At 33.6% G+C, this 16,495-nt stretch overlaps 1 protein-coding gene across 3 annotated transcripts in view; it reads right to left on the bottom strand.

Moving 5' to 3' along the window:
- MAP4K3 (mitogen-activated protein kinase kinase kinase kinase 3) overlaps nucleotides 1–16,495 on the bottom strand; it is a 194,672-nt gene that overhangs the window by 28,481 nt on the left and 149,696 nt on the right. For all 3 annotated transcript variants that reach the window (XM_037807757.1, XM_037807758.1, XM_037807759.1), the window contains 6 exons: nucleotides 12,140–12,224; nucleotides 11,091–11,170; nucleotides 8,002–8,062; nucleotides 7,802–7,919; nucleotides 2,840–2,898; nucleotides 948–1,051 (listed from right to left, as the gene is read on the bottom strand). In XM_037807757.1, the coding sequence (XP_037663685.1) occupies nucleotides 948–1,051; nucleotides 2,840–2,898; nucleotides 7,802–7,919; nucleotides 8,002–8,062; nucleotides 11,091–11,170; nucleotides 12,140–12,224 (507 nt within the window). The remainder of the gene's footprint in view (nucleotides 1–947; nucleotides 1,052–2,839; nucleotides 2,899–7,801; nucleotides 7,920–8,001; nucleotides 8,063–11,090; nucleotides 11,171–12,139; nucleotides 12,225–16,495) is intronic.

Below are 16,495 nucleotides of genomic sequence, written 5' to 3'. Positions count from 1 at the left end.
AGAGGAGCTGAGAAAAAATTGGTTTAAAGAATTGAGAACAACTGTTAATTTATTTCTGGAAATACTACCTCAATGGGTTCAAATTCTTAAACTGTTTTTTCACCTCTTTGAACATTATCTTGAGGTTAATAAATACTGATGTGAAAATTAAAAATAGATTACTGATTCCTCAGTCATTTATGACATTTTAAGAAACAGGAAGCCCATATTTTAAATATCTGATATCTATATATTAAAATTTAGGCAGAATCCCACTCCACTTATATTTTGACTGCAATTTCTACTGAGATATCAAATGTTCATAAAGTAAGTCTACTTAACCTATATATGATAGCAAAGAAAATAGCTTTTAAAAATTCACTTGGTATTTCCTTGGTGTGACTGAACCTATACTTCATACACTTTACAAACTAGCTTTTCCTTAAAATGTAAGTTATAACAGATTAGTATTAAATAGTTTAAATAATATTCATTCATTAAACGTCCTAGAGAAACATTGGCACAAAAAACCATCCATGGGAAGGCCTGGGTAAATTAACAGGCAGGCATATAACCAAAACAGATAATTTCCCTCTCATTATGGTTATCACTTGTCTTCTGAGACCCAAGACCAACCTGCAGGGTGTTCTCTGATGTGATCAGGAAGTCATCCAGAGAATATGTATTTGCTGATCTCTTAGTGCCTCCTGTTCTTGACACCAGACTGTGTATGTGAGCCACTCTACTTCCATTTCTCTACTGCCACATCCCTGTACTGTTTCTTTCATGACAAAACTTTTATGATAACAGGGCAGATTTTCACCACCCAACACACAATCCAAAATCATTACATTAACTTGAGAATTATTTGGAAAACTGATTTTTGGAATGTATTTCTGACCCGAAAGAACAAGAGTTGAAGATAAGCTTTAATATTAAGAATGACATAGGATGACTTTCACACCTACCTTAATTAACATAAATTTCTGCATTGGTTCAACCCATTCTAATAGAACAATGCTCGTCTGAAGTGCTCCGCATAGGTATTTATGGCCTGTGTAAGGATTTCTCACTGTCAAGGCAAAAAAGTATACGTGATTTCTCTTATAATATGAAGTCCTTAAAATAATAATCACATTCACACACACTCAAAAAAAAAAAAAAAGGAGGGAGGGAAGAAAACTGTTTCAGGTAAAAGCAGAAAATTCTAATGCACAAATGAAACTGCTGTGGGTGAAAACGACTTCAGGGTAGCCTTATGGCAGCAGGGAGGTTAGTTAAGGCAGCCAGCTCCTGGAGAATAGGTAACAGATTTGGGGAGAAGTTGTCAACTTGATAGGATATAGTGGGAAGGACAGATGCAGCACATTCAGGGACAGGTGGTTGGGGGTACTTTCAGTAGTTATGTTCAGAGGCAATAATGCTTTGCTTCTAAAAATAAAGAAAACACTTGCACATCTCCCTCTTTATTAAACTTTTAAGGCTCCTCAAAAAAATTACAGAGATTAATCAAATCTCAAAATACGTATTTATAAATAAAACTGAATCGTCTCCCATTTTGGGCTTTCTTTCTCCTAGTTAAAATTTAAAGTAAAAAATATATTCGAAATAAAGATGAAATTTTTTAAACTCTAAAAAGGATAACAGTAGTGAAGTCCATAAACATCACACAGATTTGAAATAGTTAAACGGCAGAGAGAGGTCAGCAGCACCCTGCCAAAGCAAAGAGAAAAATCTTTATATGAAATTCAGTTACAAGAAAACTTTGCCTCTTTTCTCCCCTTAGAGAGTCAACATCAGTTTGCTGAATGTTCTGATGGCAACTCAAACCCTAATTTCTGAACCTAAACTTGCCATCCTCCTTTGTTCCCAAACAGCTGCTCTTCTTGCTTCCTGGTAATAATAACATTGCCATTATGCCCGACTTCTAGGTTCAAGTTCTCGAGTCATCTCTTCCTTTCTATTTCCACCGCTACTGCCTTAGCTCAGGACCTGCCTTACTGTATAGTGAATAAAGTTCACCCTCCTAGACTGTTCACACAAGGTCTCTCAGAGGCTATCTCGAATCTCACTGTCCCTACCAATCTTCTACTGTTCTCTCTATATCCTGTACTCCAGTTAAGCTGGAATATTCAGTATTTATTATATAAGCTTTATGATTTTTCATTTTTGTTACATCATTTGTTATATCATTTCCTGTTTGAAATGGTCTCTTCAAGTATTCATAGCTAAAATCTTTTGAGACTGTGCTCAAACACCACCTTCTTCAATGTTTGAAGTCCTTTCACACTGGATTTTGTGGGATAGTGATTTATGCTTACCTCATCTTCCCTTTTATAACACTAGTAACTTAAGGAAGGAATTTTTTTTCCCTACTATTTGTAAATAAAATTGCTAGTTGTTACGGAGGTGGGAGACAATTTAGATACTGGTATATGAACAGGAAGACTATAACTTTCACATCACAGAGCACAAGGTTTCACATATTAAACTCATGAAAATCACGCTGAATGAATAAATGCAGTCTTAAAAGCCATTATTAGGCAGAGTAGTGAACGATAAATAACAGGCCCCTTGGAGAACAGGGTGTAATAAAGTGCCGTTACAAAAAGTCATGCCTTGCTCCCCGGAAAATTATTTGCCAAACACCTGTTATATGCAAAGTGCTTTATTAGGCTTAGTCTACATGGTCTTGGAATAGCCAAGAAATTGTTTTGTTAAAGGCGGAAAAATAAGCTCTTCCTTGAAGAATGCCCTGGGGTAGCACTGTTTTATATTAGTTAAAAAAATGAACCTCATGAAGTTTTCTAATCCATCCTGCAAAAGAGGAGGGCTACATGTTACTGGACAATTTACTTACCAACACAACACTTCTGACACCATTTGGTTTCAGGGATTTTTGCTGATACAGCAAATTTTCTAAAATATAAAGGAAAATTAATATGTAACCTGTAGGCAAACTTAGTATATGATAAAGGTGCTACTGCAGAGATCAGTGGGGAAAGGATGGGTTGTTCAAAAATCAGTGCTGACGTTATAGGTTATATATTAAAAATAAGAAAAAATTAGATCTCTTTCCCACTTCCCTTCCCTCAATCAATTTCAAATGGATTAAGGATTTAAATATGAAAAGGAAAACTATAAAATATTTAGAATATAGAAGAATATGACCTTGGGACTTCTTAAGTAAATGCAAAAAGAGCAAATCATACAGAAAAATACTGAAAAACCTTAATTGACATTTTTTTCACTGATGTATCCTCAACACTTCAAACTATGCCTGGCATGTAGGTGGCATTCAATTTATTGAATGAATTGGTTGAATATATTAATAACTTTGGTTTACCAAAAGATGCCATTGAGAAAGTGAAAAGATAAGCCACAAACTGGAAAAAGATATTTTTTAACACATATGATGAATTTAAGCTATGTAAAAAGTTACCTTGCCACTAAAATAATTTTCAAGAACTTCTTTTATTTAGGTGTCTTTATTTCTCTATTCAGGAAAAGTGGGAGATAGATTTCCTGCAAAGGTACTCTAGGGGTTCTGCAAACATCTGCATCAAGTTTAATGTTTAAAAATCCATTTTAAACAATTTTAAAAAACTACAATTTAAAAAATATACACAATACACTCAAATGTCTTTCATAATTAAAGTTAATACAATGGAGACCACTAAACCAGAACTCCAAATTAAACTTCTCCATTTTTGTATGCACATTTAAACTACTTTAAAATGTGTAAAGGTGTCAAAGCTTAGAGGTCATTTCTCTGTACTGCTTAACTTTTTTTTTTTAAATCAGAGTTGTGCTTCTCTGGTGGCATAAAATTTGTACAGCACATATGTGATGCTCAATACAATTCCAACTAAGCTCAGAAGAATCTTCTTGATGGATGGTCTTGTCACTGTATATTGGCAGCTAAGTTATAACACCAAGCATATAACACGTGGTATTGTAATTTTAGCCTTTAGTATATTTTGCATACTGACTTTCATATATTTATGAAAACCTATAATAATTATAGTTAACATTTTCTGAATTCTTACTATATGACAGGCATTTTACATATCCTGTTTTATTTAGTCCCCCTAATAATGCTATGAGGTAGGAGACAGCATAGAAATCTGAAGCTTATATTTAGTAATTTGCTCAAGATCATACAGTTAGCAACTTGGGGGTAAAGAACTCTAATCTAGTGTTTCAGTCTATCTGACTTGAGCACTTATAGAAAGAAAAATCTATTTCTCATTTACCCTACAATCAGTTTAAATGAAGGCATTATAAGTTTGAACAGTGAGTTGTTAAAATTGTTACCATTTGGAAGTCCTTATCTGTGTGAATTAGAAATATTTTGATACTTTTGGATGATACAGATATTAGTCAGGAACTGGGTTCTACAATGGCCATCTAGAACATACTGCTTTCAAATGCCTGGCTATCTGTGTATTAGAAAGTTTTACATTTCAATTAATAAATTCATAATTATGGAAATGTCCCTTTCATATACACTGGGAGTTTCACACAGCTTAAACGTAACATTCCCATCCCCTTAACCAAACTGTTTTGAACCAAAGGGCTTTTTAGATTTTTTAAAAACCTGAACCAAGCAGCTGATAGATTTCTACTGGCAACAGGTTGAATATTCCTGGTCCACACTTGGGAACTTGTCCTCTGACTCCCAAAGCTACATTAGGGTTTAAGCTATTGACTGGGTCAAAACCCAGGATGATTAACTGACTGCCAGGTTCTAAGAGACCACTAACTGAAGAGAAAAATCAGCAATTAAGTATGGCTTACACTCAGTAATCATGAAACGAATCAAAATACATTTATGGGCAGCACAATGAAACATAAAAATTTAATCAATATTTTATACTGATCTACTTACATACTTGCCTTAATTTTAGTCATGATTTTACAAGAAGGTTATTTTACCAGCACCCAATTAACTGGAATCCTAAGGTAACCAACACTTGTAATGATGAATTTAATGTAGGATATTTTAGGGGCACACCACAGAAACCGGTCAGTTTAGCATGCCTGATAATGATGACAAGAGTTCTACTTAATGAGAGGCTACTAAGTGCCAGAAACCATGGCAGACATATCACATTCTAATTTATCATTTCCAAAATTACTCTGCAAGACAGGTACACTGGTTCCATTTTGCAGACAAATACCTTAGGAGAGACTGTGTGACTTATCGAAGTAAGGGGTACTACAGGATTTAATGAAGCCTACCTGGATTCCAAAGCTTTACTAAAGCAGAATTACAACATGGTACAAAGAGCACCTGTCACTAGAATGAAACCATGAGGCATTACAAGGTGCTCAAAGGAAGTTTAAATTGTGCTCACTGTATGACAGAAGGGTGGTAATACATACATAAAATATTATGCAAAAAGGATTTTTAGATTTCCTGCCACTAAATGAGAGAACCAAGAGTAGATTTTACGGTAATAGATTACTAGATAATGAAACTGAAGAAAGTGGGAAGGACATATTTGTCGGTGCTACTAACAACTAAAGACATACTGATATAAAAATCCCTGAAATAGTAACTTGTAGGTGAAATACTCCCAGATATAAAATTTTATTGTATGGAAGCACCTTAAAGGAAGGAGTGATATCTTATTTAATTATATATCATCCATAAACTGGGATGCTTCCTATCCACTAATGTATTCAGTAAAAATCTAAAGAATTGAACACAAACTAAAAACAAATAAACAAAAAGGTCTCTCTACTGACTAACAGAGATCCCAAAAAGTGACTCCATTTAAGTTTATACGTGTTATGGTCCTTGGGGGCTTTAAATTCATGTACTCTAAAGCCTGGTGGTCAGCGTCCATGCCCATAGGAGTTTAGGGATATCAAGTGGGAAGTTTGGATGGAGAGGTGCTATATGTAAGCACACAAGGGCAGAGGAACTATATGGGAAGAAAGAAATTTCCCAAACTCAGTTTTGGGGCAACACTGCTAACTTCAACCACAAGTCTAACAATACAGCACAATGTAAATTAAATTCATAATCACAACTCTGACCCATCAAGAAAAGATCCAATTATGTCAGATAATCTATTCTAAGAAGACAGAAAAGCATGCTGTGTATTTTTTTAAAATTAAACTCAGCTTTATTAAAATATATTCACATACCATACAATCATCCATGATGTACAATCAACTATTCACAATGCTGTGTATTTTTAAATGATCTTCATCAAAAGATTAATTTTTAAGGAGTTTTTATACACAAAATGGCAAATCTTAGCTATACTGTTAATCTGGCAATCGAGAACAACAGATACTTGAGGTACCGGAAAACTGAGGTCTTACTTTAGTTACTGTACAACAAACATGAAGGAGACTGGTTATACTATAAAGTTTGTAAAACACAATTTATACCAGACCCAGAGACTTTTTAGTTAACAAATGAGGTCCAATATTATAATAACCAAAGGGAACAGTATAACATTATTAAAAATTCCTTAAATAGAAAAGTAAGCCCTTAAATTTCTAAATAATTATCTCCTAATGTGAAAAACTTTAAGAAATCATTTTGATTTTCTAAGTTTAGAAAATGAAATTTGAGAAAAATTATTCTATACAAGTTAACATAAATGTCAAAAGCAGAAGCACTGTGATATAAAATTAGCAGCAAATTACAGAATAAAAATTTAGTTTTAACCTTGTAGAAAAAAAGAATTAAAAATTCACAGAGAAAATTTTTGATTGTAAAGTATGAAGCAGATTAACTTTAGAACAAGAATGTGATAAATACTTGTGAAAATAAATTATTTCTTAGTGCAGCCACTGTGAAAAACAGTTTGGTGGTTATTCAAAAAGTTAAACATAGAATTACCACTTTTAGGCATATAAAAAAAAGAAGCGAAAGCAGGAACTTGAACAGGTATTGCACACTGTTGTTCACAGTGGCGTTACTCACAATTGCCAAAAGATAGAAGCAACTCAAGTGTCCACCAACAATGAATGGATAAACACAATGTGGTACATACACACAATGGAATATTACTCAGCTGTAAAAAGGGATGAAATTCTGCTGCGTGCAACAATATGGATGAACCTTGAAGACATTATGTTGAATGAAATAAGCCAGATACTAAAGGACAAACAATGTTTTTTTCATTCAAGTAAAATAATCAAATTCAGAGTCAGACACTAGAACACAGATTACCAGGGGCTGGGGAAGGGATAGAGAATGGGGAGTTAGTGTTTAATGGGTAAAGTGATGAAAAAGTTTTAGTGATGGATGAAGGTGATGGTAGAAAATGTTAATGTGATTAACACCAAGAAATTATATATTAGAACGTGGTTGAAAGGGGGAGAAATTTTAGGTGTATATATGATACTAGAATAAAAATTAAAAACAACAACAACAAAAAAAACACTATAGGGCTGTTCAATACAAACAGTGACCCCTAATGTAAGCTATGAACAATAGTTAACAGTATAATTTTAATAATATTTTGATCAAGTGTTATAATGCAAAGTGTCAATAATAGGAAAAACCTGTCTGTAAGGAGGGTATATGAGAACTGTATTTTCTGCAGGACTTTTCTGTAAAACTACGTCTCTAATTTAAAAAAGAATGTAAAAATGGTTAAGATGCAAATTTTATGTTTACGTATGTTACCATAATAAAAACAATTAGAAAAAAATTTTCTTATAATTTTTTTTCATTATACGTGATATCTACTACCCAAACTGAGTGCTCTTTCACTTTTTGTAGCGTATTGCTTAGGAAGTACCAACATATCTCTAAGGATAGGGATAAAAACATAATTAAATGTATAATTACCTGGGCAGTATTCTGTCAGGGAGTTTGTGTGCTGGGATAGCAACAGGTAACTTTTGCATTTGTCTTGCATAATCAAAAAGCCCTGGTAAATTATGGGAATAAAGCTGAGATGCTTTACCTGTAGAGAAAAAGAAATATGACATAAAAACTGATAATACAAACAGGTACAACTGTAAGATATTTAAAAACTAACGACTTACCAGATATTGATAGTAAGCAATTGTTCATTACATACAACCATGTACATCTTCGGGGAAATAGCTGGTAAAAAAAATGTACAACGCTTACAAAGAGTAATAAACAATAGTAAATACATATTTATTAACCATGTAAGCTATCAAATAACAGGCAAGTTCTTAAAAAATAACTTCTTTTTAATAGAAATTTATTTTACATAGCTTTTAAAACATGATACACACATTAATATGGGAGAAAATAAATTTGCAATGTAATTTCAGTATTTAAGTCTTAGGGTGTTGTGACAAGGACTATGAAATCTGAAACTGTACAGGGAAAAATAACTTGTTCAAAGGTCTATTCCTTTATTTTGGTGGTGGGTTGAATAATTAGGCTTAGCTCTAAGATTCTCCTATGTACGCCCAAGAAATGCATCTCTCTAGGCATCTGGACATGCAGGACCTTCTAGAGTCTAAGGGATACAAGAAAAGGATCACGGTGTGGTAGTACAGAGGATGTGAAGACACTAGGTAAGGGAAAAAAAAAGGCAGAGAGAATAAGATGAAAATGTACAAATCATAAAGGATATCTATATATATGGAATTTGCAACTGAAATCTAGTACATAAGAATTGAGAGGCACCCCTAGAAACTTCACAGTGGTTAGTATTCAGGGCAAAAAAAAAAAAAGCGAATTTCATAGAACACAGTCCACATATTTTGAAGGAAAAAAAAATAACTACTCTCACTAAGACATTTCATTATGAGCATCAGAGGTTCTCAAAGTGCTCCCTGGACCGGCAGCACCCCTGGGCACTTGTTAGAAACTAGCCTGAGTGCTGGGTTTGCTCTGGCAATTCCTATTAGGTTACTCCAAAACAGACTGGGATGAGGATAGGGAAAGGAGAGAAGAGATGAATGACGCAACACATCAAGGCCTCCGAGGACATTAATTTATTACAGCACAAAGCCACTGAATAATTAAGAGAGAAATGGTAAATTAAGTTCTGCCAATAAAAGAGGAGCAACAAAGTAAAACATATGAATAAAACTGAAATAAACAATAATACAAATAAAATCTGACTTTCATTTATTTGGAAAATATACTCACATAATACTACTCATTTCGCCAAATAAGGAAAATGTGGCATTGCCACATAGTTTTTAATTTGGAAAGTGTGCCTGGAGTTGTGCCTCAGACTCAATGAACACCGACACACATTTCCTACTTTATGCTTTTCATTAAAAATTCAAGACAGATTTGGGAATTCACCACTATATTGATAGAATTAGGCAGAGATAGAGGCAATGACCTATCCTAGACCATATAGCTGTACATGTCACCAAACAGCAAGAAACTGATTTTTCTTTAATTCAGTGTTGAACTGGGTTTATTTTCATACAAATACATACTTAAAAACTACTTCTTTAGTACCAAACCAATGGTTTATTTTGAGGCTATTTCTAGTATCATGTATTTATATATATATTTATATAAGTGGGTTTTCTTATTTAAAGCGAGCATATGTAAAGTCACGGGGGCAAGACACAAATTCCTTTCATATTATCAACATACGGACCAAAGAAAGTTATTTATGCAAAATTATATTAGCATTAGATTTCACTTCTGATTTTCATTTTAAACCACATTTATTAAAACTTTTCTAGATTTGTCTACTTCCTCTAGAAACTTGCAGTTTAACAAAATAATATGATAATTAACAAGGGTAGGTTGTGTGGCGTGACTGCCTAGTTTCAGGTTATCTGCTTTCCCATTGGGAAATTATTTAATCTCTGTGTCTCACTGTTCGTATCTGTAAAATGGAATACCCATGCCCCATGGAGTGGTGATGACTAAGCAAGCTACTCCTTGTAAAAAAAAGTACTCAGAAGTCTCTGGCGCACATTGAACACTCAATAAATATTAGCTTAAATAATGAAAGCAGATAAAATTTTAAATCAGAACCCTGCTTTGTGTTATTTTCTCAACTTTCAGCTAAACTCTGCTCTATCTAAGCAGAGTCACACAAACCAGTGTCCCTTGGAATACAGAGAAATCCAAATGAATAATCAATTTCACAGTAAGATAAAAAAAAATTCAGGATCTCACATATACTCATTCTCTACTCTTGCAGGTTTCTTCTGAAAGGGAAAATTATTCACTGTGAAGGACAATGTCTAGCTCAGAAAATATTATTCTAATAGTGCAATTTCAAATGCTCAGGCACCTACGAAGGGGAGCTATTGCAAACTGGGGCTGGGTGGGGTTGACAGGTGCCTTCGCTTGAGTCCTGTAGAAATTAGGTTGATAAATGCTTATTCCATCTACACATGAAGTTGGTTCCATTCCTTACAATAATTAACCAATAATAAGATTTTTAGACATCCTAATAAATCCAAGAAAAATACTAAAACTTTTAAATTACTTGCTAATTATTATAAAGAACTAGATCCTTTTCTTCTCTTTATTCCTTTGTTCTTATGTACTGTTCAGCCATTTCACTATATACCACTTCGGAGTTAAAAGATTTGTATCTTTATAAATACATCTATAAAATAAATTTATTTCACAGAGTCTAGATTCTTGTTAGAGAATCTGGTTTAAAAAAAAGTTGGGATGAGAAAAGATGGAAATGTTTGGTTATGAAGAAATTATTGTTTATGGACTTTTCTCTCCATTGTATTCATAATCAATAAATATAGATAAAGGAGAATTAGCTACACATTTCACAGGCACCAAAAACTCAACACGACCCAACTGAATGCATTATCTCATCCTTCAAACTGGCCTCTGTATGCCACATGCTACCTGGCAGCACTGTCCTTCCCGCCTATGTGTCCCGCACCCATTTCTAGTGTGGCACCTAACGCTGAGTGTGGCAATTGCTGGTTTATACTGTAAACTACAAGGCATGTTCTGTTTCCCCTATTAGATTATGAGCTTCTCAAGGGTATGGAATAGTTCTTTGAATCTGTCTTCAGTACCTGGTACATAGAACATGGTCCATAAAGGTTTTATGAATAAAAGAGGCAGCAAACCAGACAACTGAAACCTCTTTATTGTCCACTTATAACTTTAAAAAAGGGTAAAAGGAAAATACAAAATAACTTACCTGTTCCATTGATGTTTCATGAAGTTCATTAAGATTCAAGGTATAAATCCCTTCTTCAGCACCAAATATCAAGTACTGATCTGAATAACAAAAATAACCCACTGATTTTGATAAATAAAATATTTAAAAAGTGATTATATACCTTAAAATTCAGTAAATACGTTAATTTACAAGGAAAAGAATTATTCTGATTTATAGGTAGAAAGTACTTCTTTTTATTTTTATTTTAAATATTAGCCTTAAAGTAATGAAGAAAACTTTTATGTCAGGGAGGCTCTGAAGAGTGGCATGCTAGGCCTACTCACTCATCAGAGGGTGCTATGGACTGGCAAAGAGCCTGCATCCTTAAGAGACGATAAACAAGTGACATACAGAATATAAATCATGAACAACTAGACACGGACTCAAAATATTTTTGCAGATGGCCTCTTATAAACACTAACATCAAAAACCAGGGTCTGACCACAGCTTATTAACAAGGTTAACTAACTTGGGTACCTGCTAGCGTACTCAATACCTTTTAGATGTTAAAAGCCTGGCCATGGCCCTGTCTGATGTGTTTTTAAAGATAAGAACAGTTCAAGAACTTCTCTAAACTAAACTGAAGTATGCTGAGAACAACATAGAATGCTAAGAGGGCTCCTAAATTGCTCGATATTTAGGACTAGTACAGGCAGATTATAGAATAAGCTTCATGGTCAGACAGAACTGGGGTCAAGCCACAGCTCTGCCATTGATTGGCTGTGAAAAAAAATGAACCTCTGAGTTGCAGTTTCCCAACCTGTGAAATAAAAGGACCTACATCCTGTTGGATTTTAGAAGATTCAATAAGGAACACAGGTGTATGTGTTTCTGTGTATCTTATATAACCAGACAGCTTACATAGATAAACAGATATTAAGATACAGATACACAGCAAGAGAAGGAGCACACATAGTCTTTAGCTCCTAATAATAACTATTCTGATTATGGTCCCTTCTAAGGTTAGAGATCCTTTCACACACCCAGTTTAAAACAGAAAGATAGCTGATACAAACATACAGTACTACCTCTTGTATCTGGGTTTATCCATGATGTTGCACAGTGGATTTTCAAGGGACAACCATTAAAAACCTTTGAAAAACACGCACCCATCTGGAAAAACAACCAATATGAAACAGTGACAAATCTTACATATAAAATGAAATGTAATTATTTTCTATTTTAATGTGAGAGATTACAGAGGGTAAACTTAAATTTTGATCATCTAACATACAGAAAAAAATGTACCAAATCATACTCATTTGCCTAAGGTTCTAACCACAAATTTCCAGGCACAACAATGACTGACAACTGATAAAAGAGGAAGAAAAAAAAATTGGTCATTTAAATTTTTCTGTCTTCTTAACAAAAAGGCAGTAATAGCAATTGATTATTCAGAATAATTTGCTTAAAGGAATAATATCATTTACACACCCCACATTAAAAGCAATACAATATTCCATGGTAATAAGGAAACAATAATATTCTACAAAGGTGAATATTTTTTCCCATTGTTTCATGAGCCTAAAGATGGTATCAACTGTTGAATTTAAATATTATAAAGTGAAAGATACATGGTTGATTTGAACTTCATTTATGTACTACAATTACAAAATGTACAGGACTTTTTTTTTTTTTAAATCATAAATTGATTATTTTTCCTGGAAAGATTCCTTTAAAAGTTTTACTCATTGATGTTAATATTTATCAAGCCCATTTATAAATCTTTCAGATAATAAATACCTTATAATGACATGATAGTAATATGTCTCCTTTGAACTTTCCATTATGTCTCAAAAGAGTGAATGTTCATTTTAAATTATTGTTCTGGATAGAATGAATACTTAAGGCATAAGAAAGCTTTCTCATTTAATCATTTTCACTACCAACAACTTGGGGGAAAAGTAATGACAAACATATCTAGTCAAAAGAAATTTCTGTATTTGTCATTTTGTGCTAAATTAAAAGAACAGCAATGGGCATCATTTTAGAGCAGGAATGTTTTCTTCAAGAACACTGGGAGAGAATATGTCGCTTCTTAACTACAGTCAATTAAAAGTATTAACATAAAATAATCAAAACATTGAAACTTAAAATTTCCTTTTTACTCATAGAAACTGATCAAAAATATACCTAACCTATTAGTATATATATAAAAAAAACTTAGCCTGGCAATTCCATCAGGTGGCAGCCAACAAACGAATAAAAAATGCTTTTAACGTATCAAAGCAGAAACTGTATTGCTCAACTAATTCCAATAATTACATTTTAAGATAGCTACCAAAATTCCCATGTTAAGGTACTGCTGACCCCTAGAAATCCAAATGACAAAAGGAGGCAGGAAATAATCAAGCCAGTGCCAACTTTAAGCTAATGTGTATACACACATCTTATCTGGCATTCCATTCTTACCAGTTCTTCCCTGACAAACTGCATACCTGAGGTAAGAGTTTTATCTTATAGCCAAAAAGGAAGTTTTGTCCCTATTGTGCATATAACTCTGCTGGGCTTGGGAGCCCTTTACAATAAAACTTTTTAATTTTGTTAGATATGATAGAATATTTGGATTTTTGTACTATATTTAAAAGGAGAGTTAAAAAGTAAAAAGGCTAAAAGAATCAAGAGGTTAAAAACTAGAAAAACTATGGACATAATCTAAACTAGCATTACATAAGGGCTTGGATTATGGATTTGTAGCAGTGAAAATGTAGTTCTATAAATATTAACTTAAAATTACACTGACAATATAAAATTAAATGTTTTTAAAAATTACAGCAATTGAAGGTTTACAGAAGAATCATGTAGAAAGTACAGTTCCCACATAACCCCTTCTTTCACAGTTTTCCCTATTACTAACATTCTGCCTAAGTGTGGTAACACTGCTACAACTGTTGAAACAGTATTAGTATAATTGTGCTATTAATTTTAGCCTATGGTTTACATTAGGGTTCACTCTTTGTGTTGCACAGTTTTACAGCCTACCAAACATTTCCCTTTATATTATCCCTTTTCCTATATACAATTCAGTGTTGTTAATTACATTCACAAAGTTGTGGTTTCCATCACTAATATCCATTGCCAAAACTTTTCTATCACCACAAACAGAAACTCAGTATCAATTAAACAATGACCTCCATTCCCTTCCCCAACCTGGGCCCTGGTATCCTGTATTCTAGTTTCTTACTCTATGAATGTACATATTCTGCTTATTTCATGTAAGTGAAATCATCAAGTATTTGTCCTTGTGTGTCTGGCTTAGTTCACTCAACACAATGTCTTCAAGGTTCACTCAACACAATGTCTTCAAGGTTCCAATTTCATTGGAAGGAAATTCCAATGAAATTGGAAATTGGAAGGTTCCAATTTCATTGGAAGGAAATTCTTTCCCTTTTAAGGCTGAATAATATTCCATTTTAAGGCTGAATAATATTCCCTTTTAAGGCTGAATAATATTCCATTGCATGTATCTATCACATTTTGTTTATCCATTCATCTGCCGATGGACACCTGGATTGTTTCCATCTTTTGGCAATTAAAAATAACGTCACTATGAACATTGGTGTGCAAGTATCTGAGTCCCTGCTTTCAATTCCTTTGAGTAAATATCTAGAAGTGGGATTGCCAGGTCTAATGGTAATTCCATGCTTAACTTTCTGAGGAATTGCGAACTGTCTTCCACAGTGGCTGTATTTTACATTCTCACCAACAATGTTATGTTCCTATTTCTTCACATCCTCTCTAATACTCAGCCATTTTTAAAATACTCATTCTAGTGGATGTGAGATGGTATCATATTGTGATTTTGATTTGCATTTCCCGACTAATGGCACTGAGTATCTTTTCACATGTTTACTGGTCATTTGTATATCTTCTTTGGAGAAATGTCTATTCAAGTCTTTTTTCTCATTTTCTTAACTGGGTTGTCTTTTTGTTGTTGAGTTGTAGGATTTCTTTTTACATTCTGGATTTTAAAGCATTATCAGATATATGATTTCCAAACATATCCTCCCATTCTGCAGATTGCCTTTTTTACTTTCTTAACAAAGTCCTTTGATACACGAAGTTTTAAAGTTTGATGAAGTCTCATTTAACTATTTTTCTTTTGCTGCTTCTGTTTTTCATGCAAAGTCTAAGAAATCATTACTTATCCCACAGTCGTGAAGATGATTCCCTATGTTTTCTTCTAGAAGTTTTATAGTTTTGGTTTTCATATTTAGGTCTTTCATTCATTTCCAGTTAATTTTTGTATATGGTGTGAGGTAGGAGTCCACCTTCATTCTTCGCATATGGATATCCAGTTTTCCCAGCACCATTTGTTGAAGAGACTATTCTTTTCCCATTGAGCGGACCCGGTACCCTTGTCAAAAACAGGTGTGAGGGTTTATTTCTGAGCTCTCAACTCAATTCCACAGGTCTATTATCTCTATATCCCTGTCTTTGTGCCAGTACCATGGTGTTTTGATTACTGTAGATTTGCAATAAGTTTTTAAATTGGGAAGTGTAAGTCCTCTAACTCTGTTCTTCTTTTCAAAACGGCTTTCGCTATATGGGATCCCTTACCTTTCCAAATAAAAATATTTTTTTGTTAGAGAAATAAAACAATGTTTTAATAAACTTTTTTTTTCATTTAATAGTTTTAGGTTTACAGAAAAAAATGTGAAGACAGCATAGAGAATTTTCATATACCCCATATTGTTTTCAGTATTAGGATTTAATCCCAGTTGTTACATTTAATATTTTCTGTGCCTGGATCCTGTTCAAAATATCACATTGCATTCAGTCTTCACGTCTCTTTGGGCTCCTCTTGGCAGTGAGAGTTTCTCAGAATTTATTTTTAATGACATTGAGAGCTTGGAGGGGTACTGATTTGATTCGATACAGAGTTCTGATTTTTGTCCTGGAGTCGTGTGTTTTTGAGTGGAAAACTATGGAGGGAAAATTCCACCTTTATCACTTCTTAACAAAGGCCCATGTTCTCAGGATGACTTCTCACTGTTGATGTTAATTTCAAAAACCTAGCTGAGAGAGTATTTGTCAGGTTTCTCCACTGCGAAATTATTCTTTTCCCCAGGGCATAGTATAGGGACTCTTTGGATCAAGTCACTGTATGCCACCTTCACTAAAGGAGTGGAGGGTTATGACCCACCTCCTTGAAGGCCTCGTTTCCACTTAAATTATCTGGAAATCTTCTACAGGGCAGAATGTATCCTGCCCGTTTATTTATTTGAATAATCATTTATTTACTTCAGTATTGATTTGTGAATACATATTTTATATTTTGTTCCATAAAAATATAATATTACTTTATTTTTTCTCAAATTCTTATACCCTTGGCTAAAAGGAGCTCTTTCATTTGACTCCTGTGTCCACTTACATGAACCAAT

This window comes from Choloepus didactylus, chromosome 17 (assembly GCF_015220235.1).
Source record: "Choloepus didactylus isolate mChoDid1 chromosome 17, mChoDid1.pri, whole genome shotgun sequence".
NCBI lineage: Eukaryota > Metazoa > Chordata > Mammalia > Pilosa > Megalonychidae > Choloepus > Choloepus didactylus.
The sequence above is the reverse complement of the archived record's forward strand: the minus strand, read 5'-3'. Positions and strand labels throughout refer to the sequence as shown.